At 39.2% G+C, this 22,307-nt stretch overlaps 1 protein-coding gene across 2 annotated transcripts; it reads right to left on the bottom strand.

The window, feature by feature from the left end:
• Positions 1–3,145: 3,145 nt before the first annotated feature.
• wapla (WAPL cohesin release factor a) lies at positions 3,146–20,556 on the bottom strand. 2 transcript variants are annotated; one of them, XM_080868874.1, is made up of 20 exons: positions 20,246–20,556; positions 19,214–19,627; positions 18,343–19,051; positions 16,963–17,261; positions 16,628–16,758; positions 15,377–15,472; positions 13,984–14,145; positions 13,294–13,430; positions 11,784–11,895; positions 10,814–11,044; positions 10,198–10,309; positions 9,977–10,074; positions 9,597–9,673; positions 8,952–9,127; positions 8,545–8,660; positions 8,210–8,425; positions 7,472–7,673; positions 5,897–5,985; positions 5,701–5,796; positions 3,146–4,728 (listed from the first exon to the last, which is right to left on the bottom strand). In XM_080868874.1, exons 2-20 carry the CDS (start codon positions 19,599–19,601, stop codon positions 4,663–4,665), a joined length of 3,513 nt encoding a protein of 1,170 aa, XP_080725000.1. In that variant the 5' UTR covers positions 19,602–19,627; positions 20,246–20,556; the 3' UTR covers positions 3,146–4,662. The 2 variants fall into 2 exon arrangements, with proteins under 2 accessions (XP_080725000.1, XP_080724999.1); XM_080868873.1 differs by having other exon boundaries at positions 16,628–16,761.
• Between the last annotated feature and the right edge of the window lie 1,751 nt (positions 20,557–22,307).

Below are 22,307 nucleotides of genomic sequence, written 5' to 3' on the forward strand. Positions count from 1 at the left end.
ACATAACTGTCATGAGGAGCACTTGCAGCTGCACAGACTGAGGAGACGAACGAGTCTGCACGTTCCCATCTGAGTTTCACGTGTTGGTGCACAGGTGGTACGACGATTTCTTCATGTGACAGCTTGATTTAAGTGAACAGGGGCGCTAATGGTCAGCAAAGCATCAACAGAGCCTCTTCATAAATGTTTCACCTCCCTCCGGAGCACGCATGCACGTGACTGCATCAGTGAGACCAGCGCGTTGCTCTCTCCAAAGACAGCAGAGTTCTTACAGCTCGAGGGGAAAATCCTTAGACAACACCACGGATGAGAAGATACTTGTGCGTGTGTGCACTTTACTTCAACCATTCAGACACTGCGATCAGAGGCTGAGTACTCACACCACCTAGTGGCATTACGGCCTTGAATCCTTTTGGTTTTGCTTTTTGTCAAGAAGTTGTAAAAACAAAACAATTCTTGCACCTGCAAGCTAATCACCTATTCACTCCCTCCACATACAACAAACTGTGAGATAAAGCATCAAATGGAGCCGCAAGGAGTCAAAAAAAAAAAAAAAAAAAAAAAAAAAAGCTGCATTTTGCCGAAGTAATTCCCATAATTAAAACCGCAGAAACCAGAACACAGCGGTTTCTGAAAATCTAAAGCAGCCTGTGCGCAAGGGGAGATGCTGAAAAGACAAACGAGTCAAGCCAGGAGGAAATGTAGGGATGAAAGAATGAATGCTGGGAAGGGGAAAAAAAACAAACAAACAGAAAAACAAAAAACAGTTGTAGTTGCTCGCCGTAGGCTGCGCAGCCTCACTGAGAGGGTTTGGACTGACAAGTTGGAAACGTTAATCTCATGCCTCTGCATTCTCCTTTTCCCCATTTTTCTCCTCCCTCACATTCACCAACAGCGGAGGACATCCTACGAATCTTGTTAAGCTATTGGAAATGCTGCGTTTTTCCTCTTTGTTTACTCATCCACTTCCTTGCCACATCGATCATCACAGAGGGAATGCTCTCTCTGCCTCTGACCTCCCACTACTGAGAAACTGCCATGAAAGCTATAATGTACAGCAGGCGGATGAAGGCAGAGGTGCCCATTGTCTGCAATCATGCGTTTTAGAATTTTAATCTGCTCTTCTGCCTGCATCTAATCATGTATTTGCATGTTGGGCAACAAAACATAAAGACATAATTACATGTTATCTGTGCAATGTTTACTCAACATGTTTCCCTGTCTTGACAATTCCTGACGCTTCACATTTCGAGGCAGCGTTTGTTGAATCGTGGTTGACACAGCTGTCGCCTGTATGAAATCAGTGTTGTCAGATAGTATATCACTACATTCCCCTCGTTCCCCAAGCTATTTGTAAGTTTGACTCTTGGCTAGCAACTGCAACAAGAATCTTTTGTTTCCATTATGCAGCAGTCAGTCAAGCTGAGGGGCCACGTTCACAAACTGTCACCGCTGAGTGCTGTTAAGTATAGTGACCATGCTTTGGACTCTCACTCTATCCCAGCCAGTTTGTCAGGGATGAGCGAGATCCAGGGGGTTTTGCACATCCACACGCACACAGGCACAAACTGGGATACAAAGTTAAGCATTCAGCAGCTGCTACACATACATGAATACAAAAAGGAAGCTAAACACCACTTGTGTTTAGTAAAGTGTTCACCTCCCGTAGCTCTGAATACATAACATTTTTTAACTTGCTCAGAATGAAAGAAAACAATAGAAGGAAGAAACCACATAGGGAGTGTACTGAAAGTAGCAACTTTTTTTTTTCTTTTTTGAGATACAACTATTTACATGTAACCAAAGACAATGTCCTTGAAAGGGGTACAAACATTTTTTTCCTCTTCCTGCAATTTTTGTTTTTAAAACAACTCAGAAATATTGTATAAAATAAAAATATCAGCTTCAGGGGAAAAAAGTAGTCTAAGCATCTGAAATGTCCATTAACTGGTATGTACAGGAGTATTTACATTCGGACCAGATTTTTTTTTTTTTTTCCTCAAAGTGATTAACAGTAAAATGCAGTTGCAGTTCTGTTCACTGCAGCCCTACAAAGCAGATAAAACTAACGTTTTTACAGGTATGGCTGTCATTCAAATCAGTGATCGTACATGTGAGCAGTACAAGACAGAGGCTTTTCCAAGGATCAGGTCAACATCATCATCAAGGCTTAAATGACACCAATATAGAATAAATAAATGGGAGCTTAATGCATGTTATCCAATGCAAACATATCATGAGCAAAAACATGAAGCTGCTTGTGGCTGGACACAGGAAAATATTAGACTCCCCTAACCAGTGTTGGTCAAGTTACTTGAAAAAAGTAATCAGTAACAAATTACTGATTACTTCCCCAAAAAGTAATCTCATTACTTTACTGAATACTTATTTTCAAAAGTAATTAATTATTTAGTTACTTAGTTACTTTTTAAAAACACGATTTACAACCTGAATAGGTGATAAAGCGATAGATCTTTCAGCCCAATTCTACTTTTTCTGCATAATCCATCATACAAAATGTTATCAAATGGAAAAGTCTCTTTTTAAAACTTGTTTTATCAGTTTTAATCTTTTAACTTTATGCATCAAGCAAAAATTTAATTATATGTAACATTCTCTGACTGGAAGAAATTTGTTTAATATTTAAACCTATTTTCTGCACATTCCAGCACATAAAATACATTTTTTTTTGTGTTTACACTCACTCTTTCAAATAGATGCAAGTAAAACACAGCAGAAAATAAATAAAGTCAAAGACTCAGCGGTCCTGTTGCTCTATTTTCACCTGTAAAGCAGGAGTGGCATAGGCGGAGGTTTACCCTGGTGCAGGTGTGCCGCAGTGGTCAGTGGAAGAATCCGCGAGTTTCTCTGTGAGTTTCTCATTACGTCGTAGCTACTCGGTGCTTGCTTGGAAGTTTAGGGTTTTTTTTCGCTGTAAAAAAGTTTTCTTCCCACGCACGATGGACGCTAATGTTTTTGTCACTTTTTATGGAATCAAACTCAAAGTAAGGTCAGTACTTCCACGCTTTAAACGCTGCACGCTCATACTCTCTCCCACACTCAATATATGATCCATTGTTGATCTGCACACAGCTGTTGTCACGAACGTCGCACTCGCTTACGTCACTGTCATGACATTCTCGCAAAAAAAAAAAAATCACGGTTTTAGTAACGCAGTGTTCCTACGGGAAAGTAACGGTAATCTAATTACCGTTTTTGCAATAGTAATCCCTTATTTACTCGTTACTCGAAAAAAGTAATCGGATTACAGTAACGCGTTACTGCCCATCTCTGCCCCTAACCCCATCCCACTTATGTTGATCAACATGTGCATAATATTTTAGTGATTGATGTTTAAAAACTACAATTTAAGCATAAATTTAGCCACTCAGATGTGCTGTGCCCAGCCACACAGCTGTATCACAAGGGGTGGATTATAATGAGCCGATGTTGGACACAACTGGGATCTCATTACGTAGGCTTTGCATTTTACACAAGAGGAGAACGCATTAAATTAAATACATTAAAAATAACTTCATTACAAACATAAAGGAAGCACAACAATCATAATTTTGAGTAATCCATCACGTTATACCAGTGAGTTTAAATGCATACTCTAATTACACACGGCTGAATTAAATGAACTTTAAATAATCTAAACAAACTAAAATGTGAGCAAACAGACAACGGCTGAGAAGAATTCTAACTTTTAGAAAAGCTCGTAATTTTCCGAGTGCCGTCACCAGTCAAATAACGGACATCCTATTAAAAGTCAGTATGTCACGCAGTCCTGATTTCTTTAACAGTAACTCATAATTTTGGTAGAGAAATGCCCTCAAGGCAAAAAGAAAAATCTAAAAATATAATGAGCCAAAGCCTACAAAAATCAAGCTCCCAAAAATTACTCGGCACAAAATGAAAAGCTTAGAAAATAAGCTAGAAATTCGATTTCCCTTAAACATTCAAGCCAATTGCAAATGTGTAAGTCAATGGGATTTTGCATTCAAAAATCATTCCATACAGGTTTTACGTACAGACACATCATTCAAACGTCTGTGAAAATGATTTCATGCTAATCTATGATTTCACCCTTGGCTTGGACGTGGACACGCACAGAAGAAAATGTAATGATCCATAAAATTTGATTCAGTGGTTCACACTCCAGCTAAGCAGCCAGAAATCAAGACCCGGCAGCAAACGGGAGACTCCTCCTCAGTGGCCTGCTACCGTCACACATCTCGGGACGATGTGTGAAGACGTCTGCTTCGTTTAACTTTCCGCGGATTACGGGGATGTAGCCTCGCGTCTGCCCGATTCTCACCTGAGGATGAATCTGGATCTGACTCTAAATGGGCTGTTAGCCGAGTGGAACTGAAGTTGTCTGCATGTCTGTCAGCTAGCAGGGCTTTGGTTCGGGTTGTGCTCCAGACAGGGAGTGAAACTTGTGTATATCTGTATGCGTGTGTTTACGCACATGTCAGTGTATGCCTTTTTTCCTCAGAGTTTAGAGTGATCGCAACATCTGCTGATCAGGTGAAGTCAAGAGAATGCTGCTAAGACTCCAATGGCCCCTTGTGGCTTCTAATGGGTAGTGGAGAACAAGAGTAACCTGGAAACCGTTTAATGTGCAGTCGGAGTAAGAGCTCGATAGTTTGCTGTCTGTTAACAGTGCTCCAGGTAGTCGATGACCCGTGAGATGGACTTCTGTCCTGTGGTGCCCATTGCACACTGTGTGGAGACAGAACAGGAAAAACAAAAACAAGTGTGTGAGGATGCCAACAACTTTACTTGTGAGGTCTCGATGCAAACACTGATGATAACAGGATGCTTCTGTTCAAAGGGGATGTTTATGAAACAGATGGTTCCAATCTTCAGCTCTGACAGGATGTGTCACAATCAAAGCTGCTGCAAAACACACATCTGTGGCGTGGTAGTGCTAGCATCACAGGAATCCTTGAATTATTTGAAAATTCTGTTTTGCAAATTTTATCATTTCGATTATGCCTCTTGGACATAAAAAAATATTGAATTGTTAATAATCTGTTGAATACATTTAGTATTATAAAGAAGTAGTACTTCATAAAAGCCAAGTGCTACTATAAGCTTTTTATTTTTTGGAAGATGAGCAACAATCAGAAAGGCTTTCATTTATTCATCTTTCAAATGTTTTGAATTCCTAAGTCATTTCATTAATAAACAGAAATAAAGGCTCAGCATTTCACTCACTTTCTAGGGGGTTCTGAAAGGAGCTGAACTGAGCTATAGAAAAACTGCAATTATTTGAAACTAAAAGGGAAAATGTGGTATTGTACAGAATTACTGGGCCTCAAGAATGTTTATTTCATCCAAGCCACTTCACTGCACAAAAATGTGCTTTTGCTCAATGGGTCCAATTAAACGGCTTTTTGTATCTTCAGTTTAATTTGCCTGAAGCCAAGGATTGCATCAACACTCAGAGGCGTTAGGAGGAGGGGGAAAAAAAGGACGAAGACCTTCAGTGTCAGTATTTTCACTACACTGTCACTAAAATATAAGTATTTTTTGTTTGTTTGTTTTTTAAGAAAAACACTTTGATTTGTTGAGCCTGTATAATTCATCATGTATTTGCATAACTGTAGATCATTTTAAACTTCGTCAATCTCAACATGCATCATCACGTAACACTGATAACAGAGGGCTGATCTGAATAGTCACACTCACAGTGAGGTTCATGAAGCTCAAGAACTTCTTCAGCATTTCTGTCATGATGGAGAAATCTCCTTTAGGTAGATTTTCTCTCACAGTAGTCACATTAATCTGAGGATGGCAAAAAAAGGAAGTGAGCAACAACACATATTATAGATTTTTTTTAAAGATCTGGACAAAACAAAATGTATAAATCTGCACCGGTTCTTACCTGGCTGCCCTGACAGAGGCAGCCCAGCAGCAGGGCTGTGTATGAAGCAACAATGCTGTCCTCCATATGCTTGCCTGCGTGCTGCAGAGCTGCAGTAACCACAAAGGAGAAAGACAAGGTTTCCCAATATATATTTAGCTGTAATTCACTGATCAGCTCATCCAACACTTCTACACAGCATTAAAAACAATGAGTCCATGATGTTCACAAGAGTAACATTAACTCCTGTTTTACAGTGCTCATGGAGGTCACATTCAAAGGACTAGCAAGTACTAAAGAACAAAGGTTTGTATTTCGCAACCTAAACTTCAATGGAGCTGCAAAAACTAATCAACTGTAACAATAGCTGGACACAGGTTTCATTATTCATTAGCAAAGCCTGTTATGATGCAAAGCATGCGCTGTGGCAGAAACTAACGACGCAGCTGAGAAAAGCATCAAGGCTAAAGCTAAACAGATTAAAGTGTAGAAGTCAATTTGCCAAAAATCATGGCAGCACTCTACATCAAAGCCTGAGAAGAACATTGAAGGCAAAACAACAAGAGCTGTTGATCTTGCATGACAAACTGACACAACATCACTCAATGACCAGAGAAAGTATGGTGGAGACTTGTAACAATCCCCCCCCCCCCCCAGATATACTTATGGGGTTCCCATGTTATTTTCAATAAAAATCATTGTTTTGTTTTTTTAAATGGCATAAATAAATAAAAACTAAGAGCAAGCAATTTGAAAATTATGTGTTATATTCAGGCTTTTATAAACAAGCTTAACTTGTGAAGACAGCACTTTGATTTTTCTTTAACAATTTTCCTTTCTTTGGGGAAAAAAAAAAAAAAGTGATGCAGCGAGATAAAATTCTACCAAAGACACAGACAGAGAATAATCAATGACATATTTTTAAAATATTGGGTGGATGTGGGTGTGCCGGGTGGGGAAAACCCCACTCGGCACACCCACAGGTCGCACACCCACGGGTGCGACCTGGCCATCCTAACCCATAGTAATTTAAAGATCAGGAATCTACGAGTTCAAAAAAAAGAAAAAGTTTTCTCCATGTCGATCTAGAAGTTTTAAAACTTTGGGAAACATTAAAAAGAAAAACTGGAAATGTCATCTCAAAGGAAACTGCCCTTCCTTTGTCTGCACAATTTCTTACACAGCTTATACACAAAACTCAGAATTTTAAGATGAATGGATTAATAAATGAAATTATTCCCATTATGGATAAATGTTGTGAATCTACCCCCTCCTCACCCCCAATCATTTGGTGTGTAAAATTCAGCGAGAATGTCATTTGAAAAGCCAGAACTGAGCAATGTTGGATAAATTAGTTTTAAAAACAAGTTTTTGTTATTGAAGACAAGTGTGGTCTCCCTTAATAGCCTTATTAGAGATTCGGTTAATGAATTCTTAATAGGGATATTTTTCAAAGCTTTATAGTTACTGGTATCTTCATCCTTATTGCAGATATTATTAACTCATGCTTAAATTGAGTCAGCATTTATTTGGATTGTAATTTTACTCAAAGCTACAAACAGCTCCTCTTATATGCACAAACCCCAAAATATCTACCTTTATTTAAGTCCAACTCTTCATCCTCCTCTTCTTTCTTCTCGGGTTGGCTGTCATTTGTTTCGGATGCCACCCACTGGATCTCTCCTGATGTCTCTTGCCACTCTCCGCTTTGGTCTAGTGCCGGTTTGGGGGCCTCACTGATGAGGTCGTCAGTCTTTGCCTCAGCCAGGATGGCAGCACGCTCCCTCTCAAGGAAGAGCTGGGATTCCAGGGGAAATAAACAGATGTGAACTCCAAACACAAGCCAAAAAACAGGAGCCAAGTAACACAGCAAATTTTTCATAATTCAAAGGGAATAAAAGAGTGGCAGTTTAGCTTGACAGCAAAGGTATTTCATCTTGGCAAAGTTAGGAAGCAAATAGGCATGCCAAATACTGTGAAACTAGCCTGTAATACTTGGGCATGAAAAGTAATTTTGAGGTTAATTGCCATTTTTTTCTTTAAAAGTTTCCAGACTTTTTGAAAATCTGCAAGAACTCTGGCTGCAGTGATGTGTTACCAGGTAAATGAGTGGTTCACGAGTTCTATGATACAGACAAAAGAAATTGCAACACAACACCCAATCACTTTGTTTCTGCTTAAATTAAGAATAGGAAAGATGTATTCAGCTCTTTAAACTGTATTAAACTATTGTTTTGTGGGGGTTTGGTTTGTTTTTTTAAACAAAAAGACAAAAGAGAGCCACATCCAGTGACTGCTAAAATATTGATGTATGAGTTCTGGCACAGTTCCTACCTTCACCAGGGCAGCCAAAGCACCGCAGGACTTGGGCTTGTCAGCCGTATCTGCCTGAGTCTCAGCTGATTCTGCCAATGTGTCAGATTGCGTTGGGTCAGCAGGCTGCATGAGGCTGTCTTCCAGACAGGTGTCGTCGACATTGTACTCCATGTCCACCAGACAGTGGCGGTTTCTGGAGCTGTACTCCACAAGGTTAATTAGTAGACCCAGACCCTGGTATACACCACAGAATACACAAATGAGACATTCACATACATACATAAACTTACCAAACAGCGTGTCAGCAACTGTGCCGTTGCGAAGATGTTTTCTGTTGTTGAAGAGAACCTTACCAGCACACGCACGTCAAATCGCTGCTCCTGGGGGATGTAGCGTGGGACTTGAAGGACACAATTTAGAGCAGTCACTATTAGCTGATCCTGTTCACCCGTCTTAGTGCTTCCCCACTCTGTAGGCAAAAATAACCTTATTATTAACCTCTGCTCACACATGTCAACATGATTCCCTGCTAAGCACCTGAATATTATAGCTCACGGTACAGACTATAATCATACAAGATACAACTGAATTCTAGCTGACCACATTAACACGAATATATTCATTTTGTACAGAAGTACACAATGAGCCATTTCATCTTTGTATATTTATAGAACTACAATCCAAACAAAAAAACTACAGTAAATTGAGTTTTTGCAGTTTTCCATAAATAGTATAAGAAAAGAAAAAGGAATGAGAATACCATTGTCATGGGTAAGGTTGAGCAGCACTCCAATAACAGCCCTCATACAGTCCTCCACCGCCTTTCCCACATTTGTGAAGCTGCAGTGAGGCAGTGCAGCAGCCGATGAAGACAGAGAGGTGTTGTTTAATGCCCTGCTGTACCGCTGGATCATATCCTCACAGTATCGCAAAGCTCTGATAAAAGTAAGAAAAAGATATTGTTGACAGAAAGTAAAAAGTGACATAACAGAAATAAAGAAAAATATTAAAGTGCAGAGTGGAAAGATAATCCTAAATGCAGAAAGTGCAACGAGCTTGAGCACAATTGATCTTCGATATACTGTGTTCATGAATGCAAACTAAGAAGAATCCATGGTTAAAACTAAGATCTAACTTTTGCTATCAATTTTAGAAACCACAGACCTGGTTATCAGTGTGGTTACCTTTATCCAAATCTATTATCCTAGGATTATTTTTATTTGCCCTAATGTTGTTTTTGATGGGCATGAGAAGCTTTAGAATTGCCCCGAGGTGATGATGAGTAAAATGATCTTACAAAAAGTAAAAGAGACAAAGTGAAAAGGACCTGTTGTCACGATAGCCACTGTGTCCCAGTATGTCTGTAGACAGTCAATAATAGCTGTAAGCAGTAGCTGGTGCTCACCTGGCAGAGGAGACAATAAGCTGAGAGTCTTTGTAGGCAATCAAGTAACTCTGATTTTCAGGGTTCTGCACTGTAACCTGTTGGCAGGAGATGAAAGAGAAATGAAATCAATAGAGGGAAAAAGTACACCAAGAACCTTGAAAACAAGACAAGAAACACAAAATTAAGGGAGACCCTTTATGTTTAGCTCGGAAAGCTGAATGGCATTTTAAGATATAGCTGATAAAGACACATTCAGTGCTTTAAGCAGAGGCATTTAATCGGGTAACAAAGGTCACCAGCCAATTCACAGCTTAGTACTCAATTACTGTTGTCCTTGAGGCTCACTCTAGTGTGACTTTGGTGCAAGAGAGAATCCAACTTGACAGAACTGTACTTACACTTTCAAGCACTCTCAGACACCTCTCAGCCCCCCATAAAGATGCTACAAGGTTCTCCTTGTCATCCTCTTGGCTCAGGTTGTCAACACACTCTTTCACTGTGGCAATGCAACACACACGACATGTGGCAATTACAAACCGTGACAAACAAAATCGTTGCATAGGTATACACATATGCACTGTACAGCATGGCTTTGAGCACATTAGTATCCAACACCCACCTTTGTCAACAATATGGTCCAGGCCTCCCAGTAGCCGGAGCTCCTCTTTGAACCAATCACCAGCTCTCTTGGAGGTTAACGACAGAAGTGTCTCCATGGCAAGGTGCCCTGTCTGCAGGGATAGAGGACAGAAGCATGTTTAAAAAAAACATCACTGGAATTTTATGTATGCTTGTATTACAAACCCACTATTGTAAAAGTCGTCTACACTAAAACACACATTTTCCCCCCTAATTAAGCTTGATAAGAAGAAATATAAACCAGTTCACCAAGAAAACATTACTAGGTAGTAAAGCATATGTAATATTAATGCTGTCATTTTATCAAATCAGCAACTTTTCTGACTGAAATATTGTCGATCAGTTGTGACAGGTCAAAACTGACAGCTGAGCTGCAGTAAGATTAGTGTATTTGCATGCAGAAGGGGGTGCATACAAAGAGGTCAGACTGACAGATTATATTTTTATGAAAAACCTTTCCATTAAAGTAGTTTAAAAATGTACATAGTGTTGCTTATTCAATAAATATATGAACAAGAGACTGTGGTTACTGATTAAATCCAAGATTCACCAGTTATGTGATGATGTTATGATTTCTTTATTGATGGACAACCTACCGTGATGTTTTCTAAGTCAAGGTGCTTGTTGTGCACAGTCTCGCACAATTTCCTGATCTTCTCTTTGACCTTTGCCATCTCCTTTGCTGTGAGCTGATCCTGGTGACCCGAGTAGTCCTGGTCTAGTTCCAGCAGCTTGATCATTAGCTCCAGACATGCCCTGTCCAGATCCATGTTAAGACGATCCCGGCTCAAAATGTACATCAGTGCAGCCGTGCACAGAGCGAGGTTCTGATAAAATGACAGATCAGGTTTTACAAAGGGGTGCAGGCAGTGTAGATCATATGGAGAAAGCTCTGGATCAGTAAGAAAAAGCTTATTGTGTGTCACTTTCACTACATAGTTCTCAAAATTACAAAATTTATACTTAGATATATATAAAAACAACATGAGTTGATTCAAAGTGCTATTCAGTCAAGGATTACAACCAGAATACAAAGAATATGTTAAAAACAGCACCAAGAGAAAAACAGAAAATACACACAAAAGAAATAAATAAAATAAAGATTAAGACAAACTGACATCAAAAAAGGTCCATCCGGTCACAAATACTGCCATATCATAAAAACATAATACCCACCACAAGCTCTTCGCTTATTTAAAGGAAAGACTAATATATTTTAAGACACTACATTAACAACAGAAAACCTACTTGTTGAGCAAAAAATAAAATCACAAACCTATTTATACGTGTGCATATCTAACCCTGGGATGTCATTTGAATAACTACTGAGGTCTCCTTGCACTCTTCTTGCATTTTGATAATTTAATACCGAAGAAACAGGGCTCGTGATTCAACACTTCATCTTAGATGGAAAAGTAATGGTTCATGTCACAAAATAAATTGTGAAAGCACAAGTTATTCAAACATTGTATTACCATCTGTCAAAACTTCAAGGGAGATGATAGAAAGAGATTGTGGCAGGAGGTGACAAAAAAATAATTAATTAAAAACAAAACTTTGACTGACCGGGTGTTGTGGAGCATCGTTGAGCATTTTGAAGACCTGTGCGACTTTCCCTCTTGCCCTCAGGTGCATCCTGAAACTGGGCATGGCACACCGTGTGGCCAGGCTGATTATACTGGAGAAATGAGGGAGGAAAGTGGAGAATAGAGGGAATGTTAAAGATAGATTTATGACAATGAAATCAGCCTACTTTTAAATTAAAATGTCACAAATGGCAAACTAAAGAAATATAGGGAAAGATTTAAAGACTAAGGCTTCAATGTTGCCCATGCTATGCATCAATCCAATGTTCTAATGGTATAAAACAACAACAGCCTGACTTTGGCTTTCTGCTGATGCACAGCATGGATCCAATGCAAGCATTAAATTATTAAGCTGTTTTTCTCAGTGTGAGAAAGAGACTGGGAATGATTCTTTTATGTGTAAGGAAATGTCAGTGTTGACTTAAACATCACCTTTCTAATTCTGTAACTTCATATATCACAAATAAAAAAAAAATGTCCAATTTATTCAATAGGTAGCAATAAGTAAAAACAAATAAATACAAAAAAAAGACTATAGGACGAAAAAAAAAATACAATGTAAAACTAATTTAGTTTATTATTATAGTTAATTATAATTTTATTATCATCATCATCATCTCAACTCATTATGACAGTTATTTGAAGCTCTTCAGTCATTACTTGACCAGTTTGATGTACAACATTGTAAACATACAGTGAAAACTTGTTGGTGTCCCAGGTGTGAGACACCTTCAGAAGTGCTAATGTTTTACATATATTAGCCCAGACATAATGTAAATATCGGATTGGGTGTGGTGTATGGCCACACATTAACTACCTGTACTGCATTTCTAGTTTAAATTATGAATAAAATCACTTAAATCCTATGAAAACATTGGATAAGAAGTGTGATTTACATCATAGTTTCAATGTTTTAACTAAATGTGATTTTGTTATCACATTTAGTTAATCAGTGACACATGATCAATAATTATTTTTTCATGGTTTCAATGAGAGAGCAATGCTGTGAAAATGAACGCAGAACAATATTAGTTTAATCTTGGATATATATTTTTTTATTATTCATAAACGCTGCAAGTGAAAAATCACAATTGGAAGTAAAATGTGATTAACAGGCTGAGGCACAACGGTGGAAGGGAGGCGAGCAAATGCAAAGGGACAGAAATGATTGAGAACTTTAGCTACACATGAAGTCTCTGGGCTGGAGTGCAATTCAATTAAAATTGATCATCTGTGCTTGTTTTTAAAGTATTAACTCTGCGTTTTCTACCTCCTTCTACTTTGTTGCAAGAATAATAACTTACTTTATGAATTTTGGTTTTAGGTACTTTTATGAAATATTAACTGGCATATGCTTGTACCAGTCACTGAACTTTGTAAACTAAGTAACATTTAGCAAGTCACAACAAAGAAATTAAAATCAGACCAAATATAGAAATGTTCCTCTACAACACAACAAAGAAAAATTCCCAGCTGGTTATTAAACTTACCTAAGGCATCTTGTGTTGAGCGGCTGACTACTCTTGAGCCCCGTCTCCAGGTACTCAAAATCATCTGTGAACTCTTGATTCTCTCCAAACTCCACCACATCGTTGAAGTGTTTCACATGCTGCACCACAGTATACAGCTGGTAGTAAGGGAAATGGGGTTAATTGTAGCTAATTGAGAAGCACTGCATCTGTCCAGACCCTCAAATTGCTCACACACACACACAGCAAATTGCTCACATTTCTAAATTCCTCTATTGGTTTCACAGCCAGCAAAAGCTTCAGGTCAGTATGATCAGCAGTTGACACTGTATGTATATCTATATCAGCAGTCACACTGTGAGGGGGCTCAGCACGACACAGGATGGAGGACCTGGGTTTATAACAGAATCAGTGTGTGGTGACAGCTTAGTGTAGCTGAAGCCATTTAACCTCAGGGGATCTGTGGCTAACAGCCTGATCTGGGGCCAGAAGGCCCATCTGTAAATGACACAAGCTGTATGGGAGTAGCACTGGCACACATCAAATGAATGCCAACCCTTCACTGGCTGAGTGTTTAAAAAGGAAGGGGGGAAAAGGGGGGGCTAGGGGTAATTCATACTGGCAAGCAAACAAAATGTGAAGTAAAAACTGATCAGAAAGATTTATCTAACAACTGCTGTTACTCAGCAAATCTGTGTAACCTGGACTCACCTCCTTGTCTTCTTTTCTGCATTTGAGTGCTGTGACAATATCCTGGTTGAGTCGTGTGGGGATGGTCTCTGACTTAATGACTTTGGGTGGCGGTGGAGGAGCTTTGAACAAGCCGTCATCTTTATGGGAGTTGCTGTCCTTGCTGCTGCTCGATAAAATAGCCTAAGGACAAAAAAGAAGCTGAGAAACGGGGCTCATACCAAAGCAACAAAATCTGTTTAATGACATGTCCACAAGATTTACCACAGCTGAACAGTCTGTTAACCACACAAGTCTTTAATAAGTGCTGTTAACAGATGTCAGACGAGGTAGTGCAAAGTTAACAATAACTTTTAAATCCCAGTCGCCAGAGTCTGATTAGCTAGTCTCTAAACAAACATTATTTCCATTGGGGTAATTCAATACAAAACATACAAGCAAACTTCACTTGCCTGGAAAAGTAATTTCACTTGAACAGCAATACTAATTAGAGCAATTAATACAGAAATTGTGGACTACTAAGAGACCAGTAAACAGTATCCTAATATGTGGACATTAAGAACACAAACACAAATAAATGGCGCTAGTTAATAGCATTTTCTTTACATAATAACCCAGTAATAGTGTTTACCCTCTCTGTGCAAAATGAATGTATACACCCTAATGAGAACTTTAAACATACAAATACACTCTTTACTCACAATGACAGATTTACATTTTTGTTCCAGTTCCTGACAAGTAAACCAAGCAGTAACCTTGCTGAAAAATTAAGACGAGGGAAAAAAAACTGTGGCTTCTCTTATAGCAATTTGAGTTTGGCTCCAAAATTAATCAATGTGTGATTGACTTGTGGTATTTTAAAATGCCTAGCTTCAGCCATGAAAAGAACACCTGGCACAAAGAACAGATTTAGTCTACATAGCCAACTTCCTCCCCCATAATATCTGATTTTTTAATAGCTCACATTGACATTTTATTATAGCTTAAAACTGAAAGGCGTGCTAACATTAGCTACAGTGGATTTTGTGCAATACTTTACCTTCAGTACTCAACTGGACTAGACTGAACTTTTGAAGCATTTTTAATGTACTTATCTGATGAGTAATATGGCTTGCCAGGTGGCACAGCCCATCCGAAAAGGTTGATATTCAGTTTCAGTGACTGAAATTCAAGTATTATAATTCTGTTAATAAGCAGATACCCGTGTTTGTGCTTTGCTAGGATCAGCTGATGATTTAGCACCCCACCAACTGGCCTAAATATGGTCTCTACATCAACAAAGTCAACATACCAGCAGCTAAAACACAAATATTATGGCTTCAAAATGCAGGTTTAAGAAGCTAATAGATGATGCCACATTCTGTCCATCTTTTACTAACAGTCTACAGTCTACAGGCAAAATACAGTATCTTACCGGAGCAGTCTGAGATCGAGAGACTGGAGGCACAGGCATTTCTTCAGGTTCGGGCTGGTTCCAGTGGCGAGCATTGTACACAGCTTTAGCAGGAGACTGAAACACAGCAAGAACTTAAAAATTTGTCAGTTAACTAAACGGATACACATATTTAGTGATTACTAACAGCTGGCATAAGAAAATACTGATGGTGCTTTCAGATTGGTGCATTTCAGTGATGACAGTTTAAAAAAAATAAATTTAAAAAATTACAACAACAACCTATATGCCAATATTTTATTCTCTAAAGAATACCACGTTCCAGCTGTAAATGAGCAGAACTGAACCCATAAACACTGCATGCTGAATTCATGTTGATAGACTAAGACAACAGCAGCCTCAGTGTAGAACACAACAGTCCCCAAGCAGCACAAAACATTTCCTGAAAATGACAGATTGTGAAACTCAATTATATCGTACAAAGACAATGTAGGAAGTTTTGCTGAGGAAGTAGAAAGAATAACTACACAGAATTAGTAAGACAGACTACAAATAACCCAAAGCCACTTCAAAACATGATCTAGATAAAGAGAGAAAATGTGGGCATTACACAAAACAGCACAGCATTACAAATCAAAGCAGAGTTATGAGAAAATATGTGCCTGATGAAGAGGTAATATCCAAATCCCCTTCAAAGTGGAAACCCATGCATGCTACTGAACGCACATTTATGGGATTCAAAGGAGACTGCTGTCAAAAGTTATTCCCTGGGCATCACAGTTCAATGCCTTAAGTCTCTGACTGTAGTTCTAACCTGCATCACTGCTGAATCACAGAATTGGATTACATAAAATGACAACCATATAAATTTAGTTTTCAGTCGAGCCTCTTACCCGCCCACTTGCTCTATTTTTCTCTGATGCTCTCCTCACTCTCGTTATCTCAGGCTATTTTCAGACAAGCTGGGCATTCTGTTATGTAAATGTCATCTAAACATCAATAAGCCAAGACGTGTCAGACCTGCTTTAAACCCTGGTCAGGAGTAAGGTCATCAAAAGTGCTAGATGACTTGTACTGAGACACTTAGATTGATCAGACTGCAGTTAAAAGGTTTGTGCCTATCCCTTGTCTATGCAGTTGTTTAAAAAAAAAAAAAAAAAAAAGTCTCATGGGCAAATATTCAAAGACACTGGATGGCACAGGACAAAGAAAACATTTGGTTGAAAAGCGAGCCAAGAAACACACGGCCAATTTTAAAACATGCTTAAATACCTTTTTGGGTCCACTGAAAATCTTTTTCAGTCCACTGCCGACGTCCTTGGATTTGTCACTTGGCTTCCCTGAGCGTGCTTTCTGGCCCTCGGTACCACCAGGACTTGAGTCATCGGAAAAGTCAAAGGCATCTGCTGGATAAACCAGATTGTTGATGATTAAAGGGAAAAAAAAAAAAAAGCATGAGTTTGTAAATGGATGGAATATTAACCAAAGTGGGTCATCCAAGCACTTCTAATTTAAAGAGAGGTTTGAAGTTTATGTCGTTACATTGGATCATGCAATAAAATGACAATTACACCAACACCAGATCTGTTTTTAAGGACTGCTTTTACCTGTATTACTGCTAGCATGACTGTCTTGAGAGTCACTGGTATGAGGGCTATCCACGCTGGAGCTCAAAGCAGCTAAGGCTGCGGCTGCCTTCCTGGCCTTCTTTTCTTTGGCTTGGGAGCTCTCATCATCACTGTCACTCTCACTCAGGTCATCAAAGCCAAAGTACTTGATCTTGTAGCTACTCTTGCCAGCTTCTGAACCCTCCTCCCCCTCCTGGTCCTCTTTGTCCTCAAAGCCAAAGAACTCTAGCTTGGTCTCGGTCTTGGTCTTCTTGGTCTTTGTCTGTGTGGGTCTGAACCTACAAACAAGAAGAATTTTTTTTTTTTAGATTATTTTGTTTTTAAGTATTGTGCCTTATGGGATTTTTCAAAGGAGATAGAAACTGAAGCAGGACAAAGAAAAAACTCTTTTGTAGAAACAAAGAAAAGAAAATGGGATTTCAAAGTGGGTGCCTAAAATTACTTAGCTGAGTGAATAGAAAGCTTTTTTGTCAATAAATGTTACTGTTTAGAGACATCTAAAAAACTGTAGACTTTACAATATAGAACAAACACTAATGCACGTTTCTCCAAATAGTTGATGTCAATAGTTTAGTTTAAAAATAATTCTTATCAAGTTAATTCCGTATAAATGGCTGACATGAGATGAGATCACACACACAATGACACAGACAGAGCACACATTTTTGCCACCATCTGCCATTTTGACTTGTTAGAGGGGATTTAACATTAATCTAACAAACTAAAGGTTCACTCCCTGCTGCCTCTCTTGCCACTGGTGATTCAATCTGACCTGCCTCTCAAAAGCAATGAAATGAAAGCGCAAGAACATATCAAACTTCAAAGTATGACCCGAAACTTTGAATTTTAAAGCCAGGGACACATCAAGGTAAAGCACATTCTTTCAGAGCAAAAGTCTGGCCAATACTGTATAACAATACGATACATGAAAGCATAATCTAAGTGCCAATGAAATCTTTATTAAACCTGAACTTCAGTAGCGTCTGCACTTTGTTCCTCAGAATATGAATGAATGACATTTTTATAAGACCCAGTACTAGTGAGAGATGAAGCAAAGTGTGTATGAGCACACAATGAAGTAAGATATAAGGTAGTATGTATTATTATATTTAAATTACTAACCTACCACATGATGGCTGCCTTATGGTATCGTGTATACACGGTAATAAATATTTAACCTGAAAATGTTTACTACAAAAACAAAATCTTGAATGACACAAGAAAATATACTCAAGTCACCCATCCATGTAATTAGCAATGGTGGATAGGCTACAATTGTTTAAATAAGAATTCAGAACATAGTATTTTGAGAATTCTCCCTGCAATGTGGCTTTTAAGACACAGAACTATCAGCCTTACCTAGTAGGTTTGGGTGGTGGTGCATCTGATTTCTTCTTCATCTGCCCTGCTTCTCCAAGGTCAGCTGGGGGAGCGAGGCTGACCAGTTCGTCAATGCTCCGCTCCATTGAGTCCTGGATGGTGACATTGCACACTGACAGGCAGGAAGGGTGGAGAACCGTGTAGTCCCGTACCCTCCCACCACCCCTTCCCACAGGCTTGGCTGCTGTTTTAGCACTGGCAGCAGTACTACTTGCACCAGCAGAAAGGGCACTGTTGGGCTTATCTTGGGCACTTGCACCATCAGTGGACTTGTTGCTGTTACTTTCTGCAAGTTCAGACGATGATTTGTCAGGACGGCCTGGCCGCTGGTATTTTTTGCAATTTGAGGCCCTCAGGGTAAATGGGGAAGGGGGAATATTGTCCACTGGCTCTGGTGGGGCCTCCGCTGAAGGCTCCACCTCTGCACCTTTCATTTCATCTGACAGCAAGCCATCACAAGAAGATGAGGATTGGAAGTCCCTGCTACCACCTGGCACATCAGTGAACAGTTTAACAGATGTGTCTATATTAGGAGAGGAGGAGGTGGACCTCTGGGAGAAGTTCTGATCATCAGAGAGGACTGTGCTTGACAAAGAGGTCCCCCATGCAGGTTTCTGGCTGCTCTGTGATTCACTTTTGTACCACGGCTGGTTATTTTTACCTACTTTCTCCTCTGTTTTTTGTTTGCCTTTGAACAAAAGAGAAGATAAATGCAGGTTTGTTTAAACAAAAGACAGGAACTACTATGCTTCTATAATAGTTAGAAATCACTGTAAAACTTAAATAAGCAGGTTAAAATAAATTTGGATAAGGAGTTTAAAAAAGTGCATGGAAAAAAATGAAAACTTACTCGTGAATGTGGCTGTTGAACATGCAGAGGACTGTGCATAAGTCACAACAGCGGCTGTCCCAGTGCTTTGCACTGTGGTGGTCTTCATCACCTCCCCTTCAGCAACTTTTGCCTGCGACACGTTGTGGGAGGTTACAGTCTTGGACTCTTCATCACTGTCAAAGCCAAACGGGTCTTCCTCACTATCACTGTCCTCAAGCCTGGGCCTTTTGGGGACCTCAGAAACGTCAGGTTTTAACAAAGGCCGTTTGGCTCCGAGCTGAGCCTTGTAGGTGGTCTCCCCCCATTTGGTGGTCAGAGTGGGCTTTTTATTGGAAAAGACCTCCTCAAATTTCGAGTTAGCCTCCCCACCTTTGCGGTTGTACGTTTTGCCGAATCTGGATGTCATGTTGGCTGCTCTATGTTACATATTCCCTGTGAACAGCAGCAGAGACAATAAAACATTTACTATACCAATAGATCATCAAGAACATTATAATCTGCGCACTTAAATTGATACGAACGACTTAGCAAAGGAGTGTTTAAAAAAAAACATAAAACAAAAACAGGCTGTAATCGTCATGAGTGGTTTGGGGAATGTTATTTATATTAATCCGGCTAAGTTATGTTTCAGCTGTTGGCTGGTAGCGCACAAATTTAGCATAGCTAGCTCAAGCGGTATAGCTTTCCAAACCATCATCGGTAAATGTGAGCAACACGACAGAAAGCGTGAACGATTTAGAGCAACTTTAATACAATTTGAAACTCTTTACCTATCAGCACATACTTACAGGACAGCTAAGTACTGTGTTAACTCTAGCTCAGTCAGCCCTTGTTTGTAAAGTTAACTACTATAAAGTTAGCCACTAGCCATTAGCTTAACATGGCTAACTATGCTAACGTAAGTCTGTTTACATTTCTCACCTGGCTGCCTCAAATGTCAGAAACCTTGCGTTTGAAACAAGTTTTAGTCTTTTGACGTAATGGTCTGAATGGAAATACTATGGTGCAGAAATCGTCCGTAATTACAAATGAGTAATAATGCAGTGTTACCTTTTAACTCCAGCGAAAGGCTAACCGTCCGCTTGTTTTTTAGCCAGCCGGCTAGGCCTGATTTCCCACTCGCACACAAATCAAGCGGGTAAAGTCCGCTCAGCAGAGTACAAACACCATTACAAAGACATCTCTATTCCGAATATGTCCACGCAGCGATGCTTATCAACACAGAAATGCGTACTTAACGCATCGGTGCCTGTAACAGTCTATATATGGTAGATAATCCGGACTTTTTGCATTTTGTAGTGCTACGGACGGCCATTAAAATATCCCCTCCCTCCTCGATGCTTGGCAAGACCCTCATGTAAAGGGCTGGTCGAAGGCAATCGACCAACCAGCAACAGGAAAGGTTTCCTGTGCGTTGAGACTTTGTGAGCAAACGCGACTTCGATTGGTTTAAAAATTAAACCAAAACAAACAATAGGGGGCGCAAGAGGACCACATTAGTTGGGTTGAACTTGAAGACGTGCCAAAGAGAAGCTAAATGAACGGCCGTGATCGGCATTAGTTCTATCCATAGACCTTCTTTGGGAAAGAACAGATGCAATATTAAAAAATGGTCACTCAATATTTGCATCGGTCCACTCAATTTATACATTTGTGAACAGCTTAAAGGGTCTAATTTCCGAATCTAATCTTCTAATGAAACCCTTTACACATGCAATACTGTGTAAATTCCACCTCTCATTTATATTTGTGTGTTTTTCCATGCAAGTATGTTTTACTACATTAGCAGTGAGTTTGGATTGTTTTTATGCTGCAAAATTAAACAGTTATTTTTCATTAAACAGATGCTTTTCAGTATTGCAAGGCAGGTCTGCATTCATATTGTGATACATTTTGACAAGATCATTAACACCGCCGGGTTGCTGTGTCTGGTCTTTGCTTAAATATTGTTTCCTATTTCTTAAGGACATGACTTTCAGTTACTGTTCATTTAATGTAGGCAGTTTTTAGGCCAGCTATTTCTTTTGTCCTCCACTTATCCAGCTTAATCAATTTTTTAGGACACCCTTGACACCATGTTGAGGTATGCAAAGTTTTCAGCAAATAGCTCTTTGAAAATGAACGTTATGGTTCAAAAATACAGTTTTATGTCTGTTGAACTGTGTTATCTTTCACAATTTTTAAAGGTTCTATAAAAAAAGGGAAACAAAAGATGTTTTTGTGACCCGTTGCTCGTAACAAAATGCCCAAAGTTACAGTTTAAAATTATGTCTTGGCAAAATTGTCTAATATATGAAGATAAACACTGGCTGTTCCCTGCCCTTTTATGTTTGAAAGACCTTCAAATAGCCTGAAGAACTCATGAAGAAAAGAGTAGTGGCTCGAGACTTTTGCACAGCACTGCTGAGCCTTTTTAATTTTATTTTTTGGACCCAAATGTAAAAGTTCGTTGTGTTGAGGATGTGTTTTAATGGGGCCACTTGCAATTATGTCTCAAACAAAAAGGCACATGATGGCTACACACACTTAGATTTAAGTGAGAAAATTAAAAAAATATATTTGAAAGAGCCAATGCTTTAATCCAGGAAAAACAATCTTCTGTAATTACTTCAAACTAGGATACTTAAGGTAATACATCCAAACAGGAAGAATTCCAATTTTCACAGTATTTTTATCTTGATTTTCATATCAGACACATGGAAGAGTGTTATGTTACTTAAATTCTTCTAGTTGTTTTCTTAGCATAACATAATATCTTACACGATCAATATAAATGTTGTTGTATGCTGCCAAATCTGATTGTTCTATACCCAGTGGAGTGAATTTTTAAACACATCCAACATACTGTAAACAGAAATCATGTATATATCACCCACGCTGGCACTAGCCTGGGGCACAGATGGTGTCAAATGAATACATAGTTCGTTCCAACAGCCTGGGTCTTCAGGGCCAAGTGGTCCCAACTGTATCAACACTGAACTGAGCATTACTCATCCAGAACAAACCTCACAACATCTCCTTAAAAGCATGAAAATCTTTTGTGGAAATGGCTGGCCTCAGTTCAGAAACAGCAAGACACTAATTTCCCACAGGATCCGCCTGAAATGTTTGA

This window comes from Rhamphochromis sp. 'chilingali' (genome assembly GCF_963969265.1).
Source record: "Rhamphochromis sp. 'chilingali' genome assembly, chromosome: 20".
Lineage (NCBI taxonomy): Eukaryota > Metazoa > Chordata > Actinopteri > Cichliformes > Cichlidae > Rhamphochromis > Rhamphochromis sp. 'chilingali'.

Coding starts and splice junctions, on each gene's coding strand:
- wapla (XM_080868873.1), bottom strand. CDS start 19,601: ATGACATCCAGATTCGGCAAAACGTACAACCGCAAAGGTGGGGAGGCT. Junction 11,045..11,783: donor ACGATGCTCCACAACACCCG/GTCAGTCAAAGT, acceptor TCATTTTATCAG/AACCTCGCTCTGTGCACGGC. Junction 5,797..5,896: donor GCCTCTGTCAGGGCAGCCAG/GTAAGAACCGGT, acceptor TGCCATCCTCAG/ATTAATGTGACTACTGTGAG.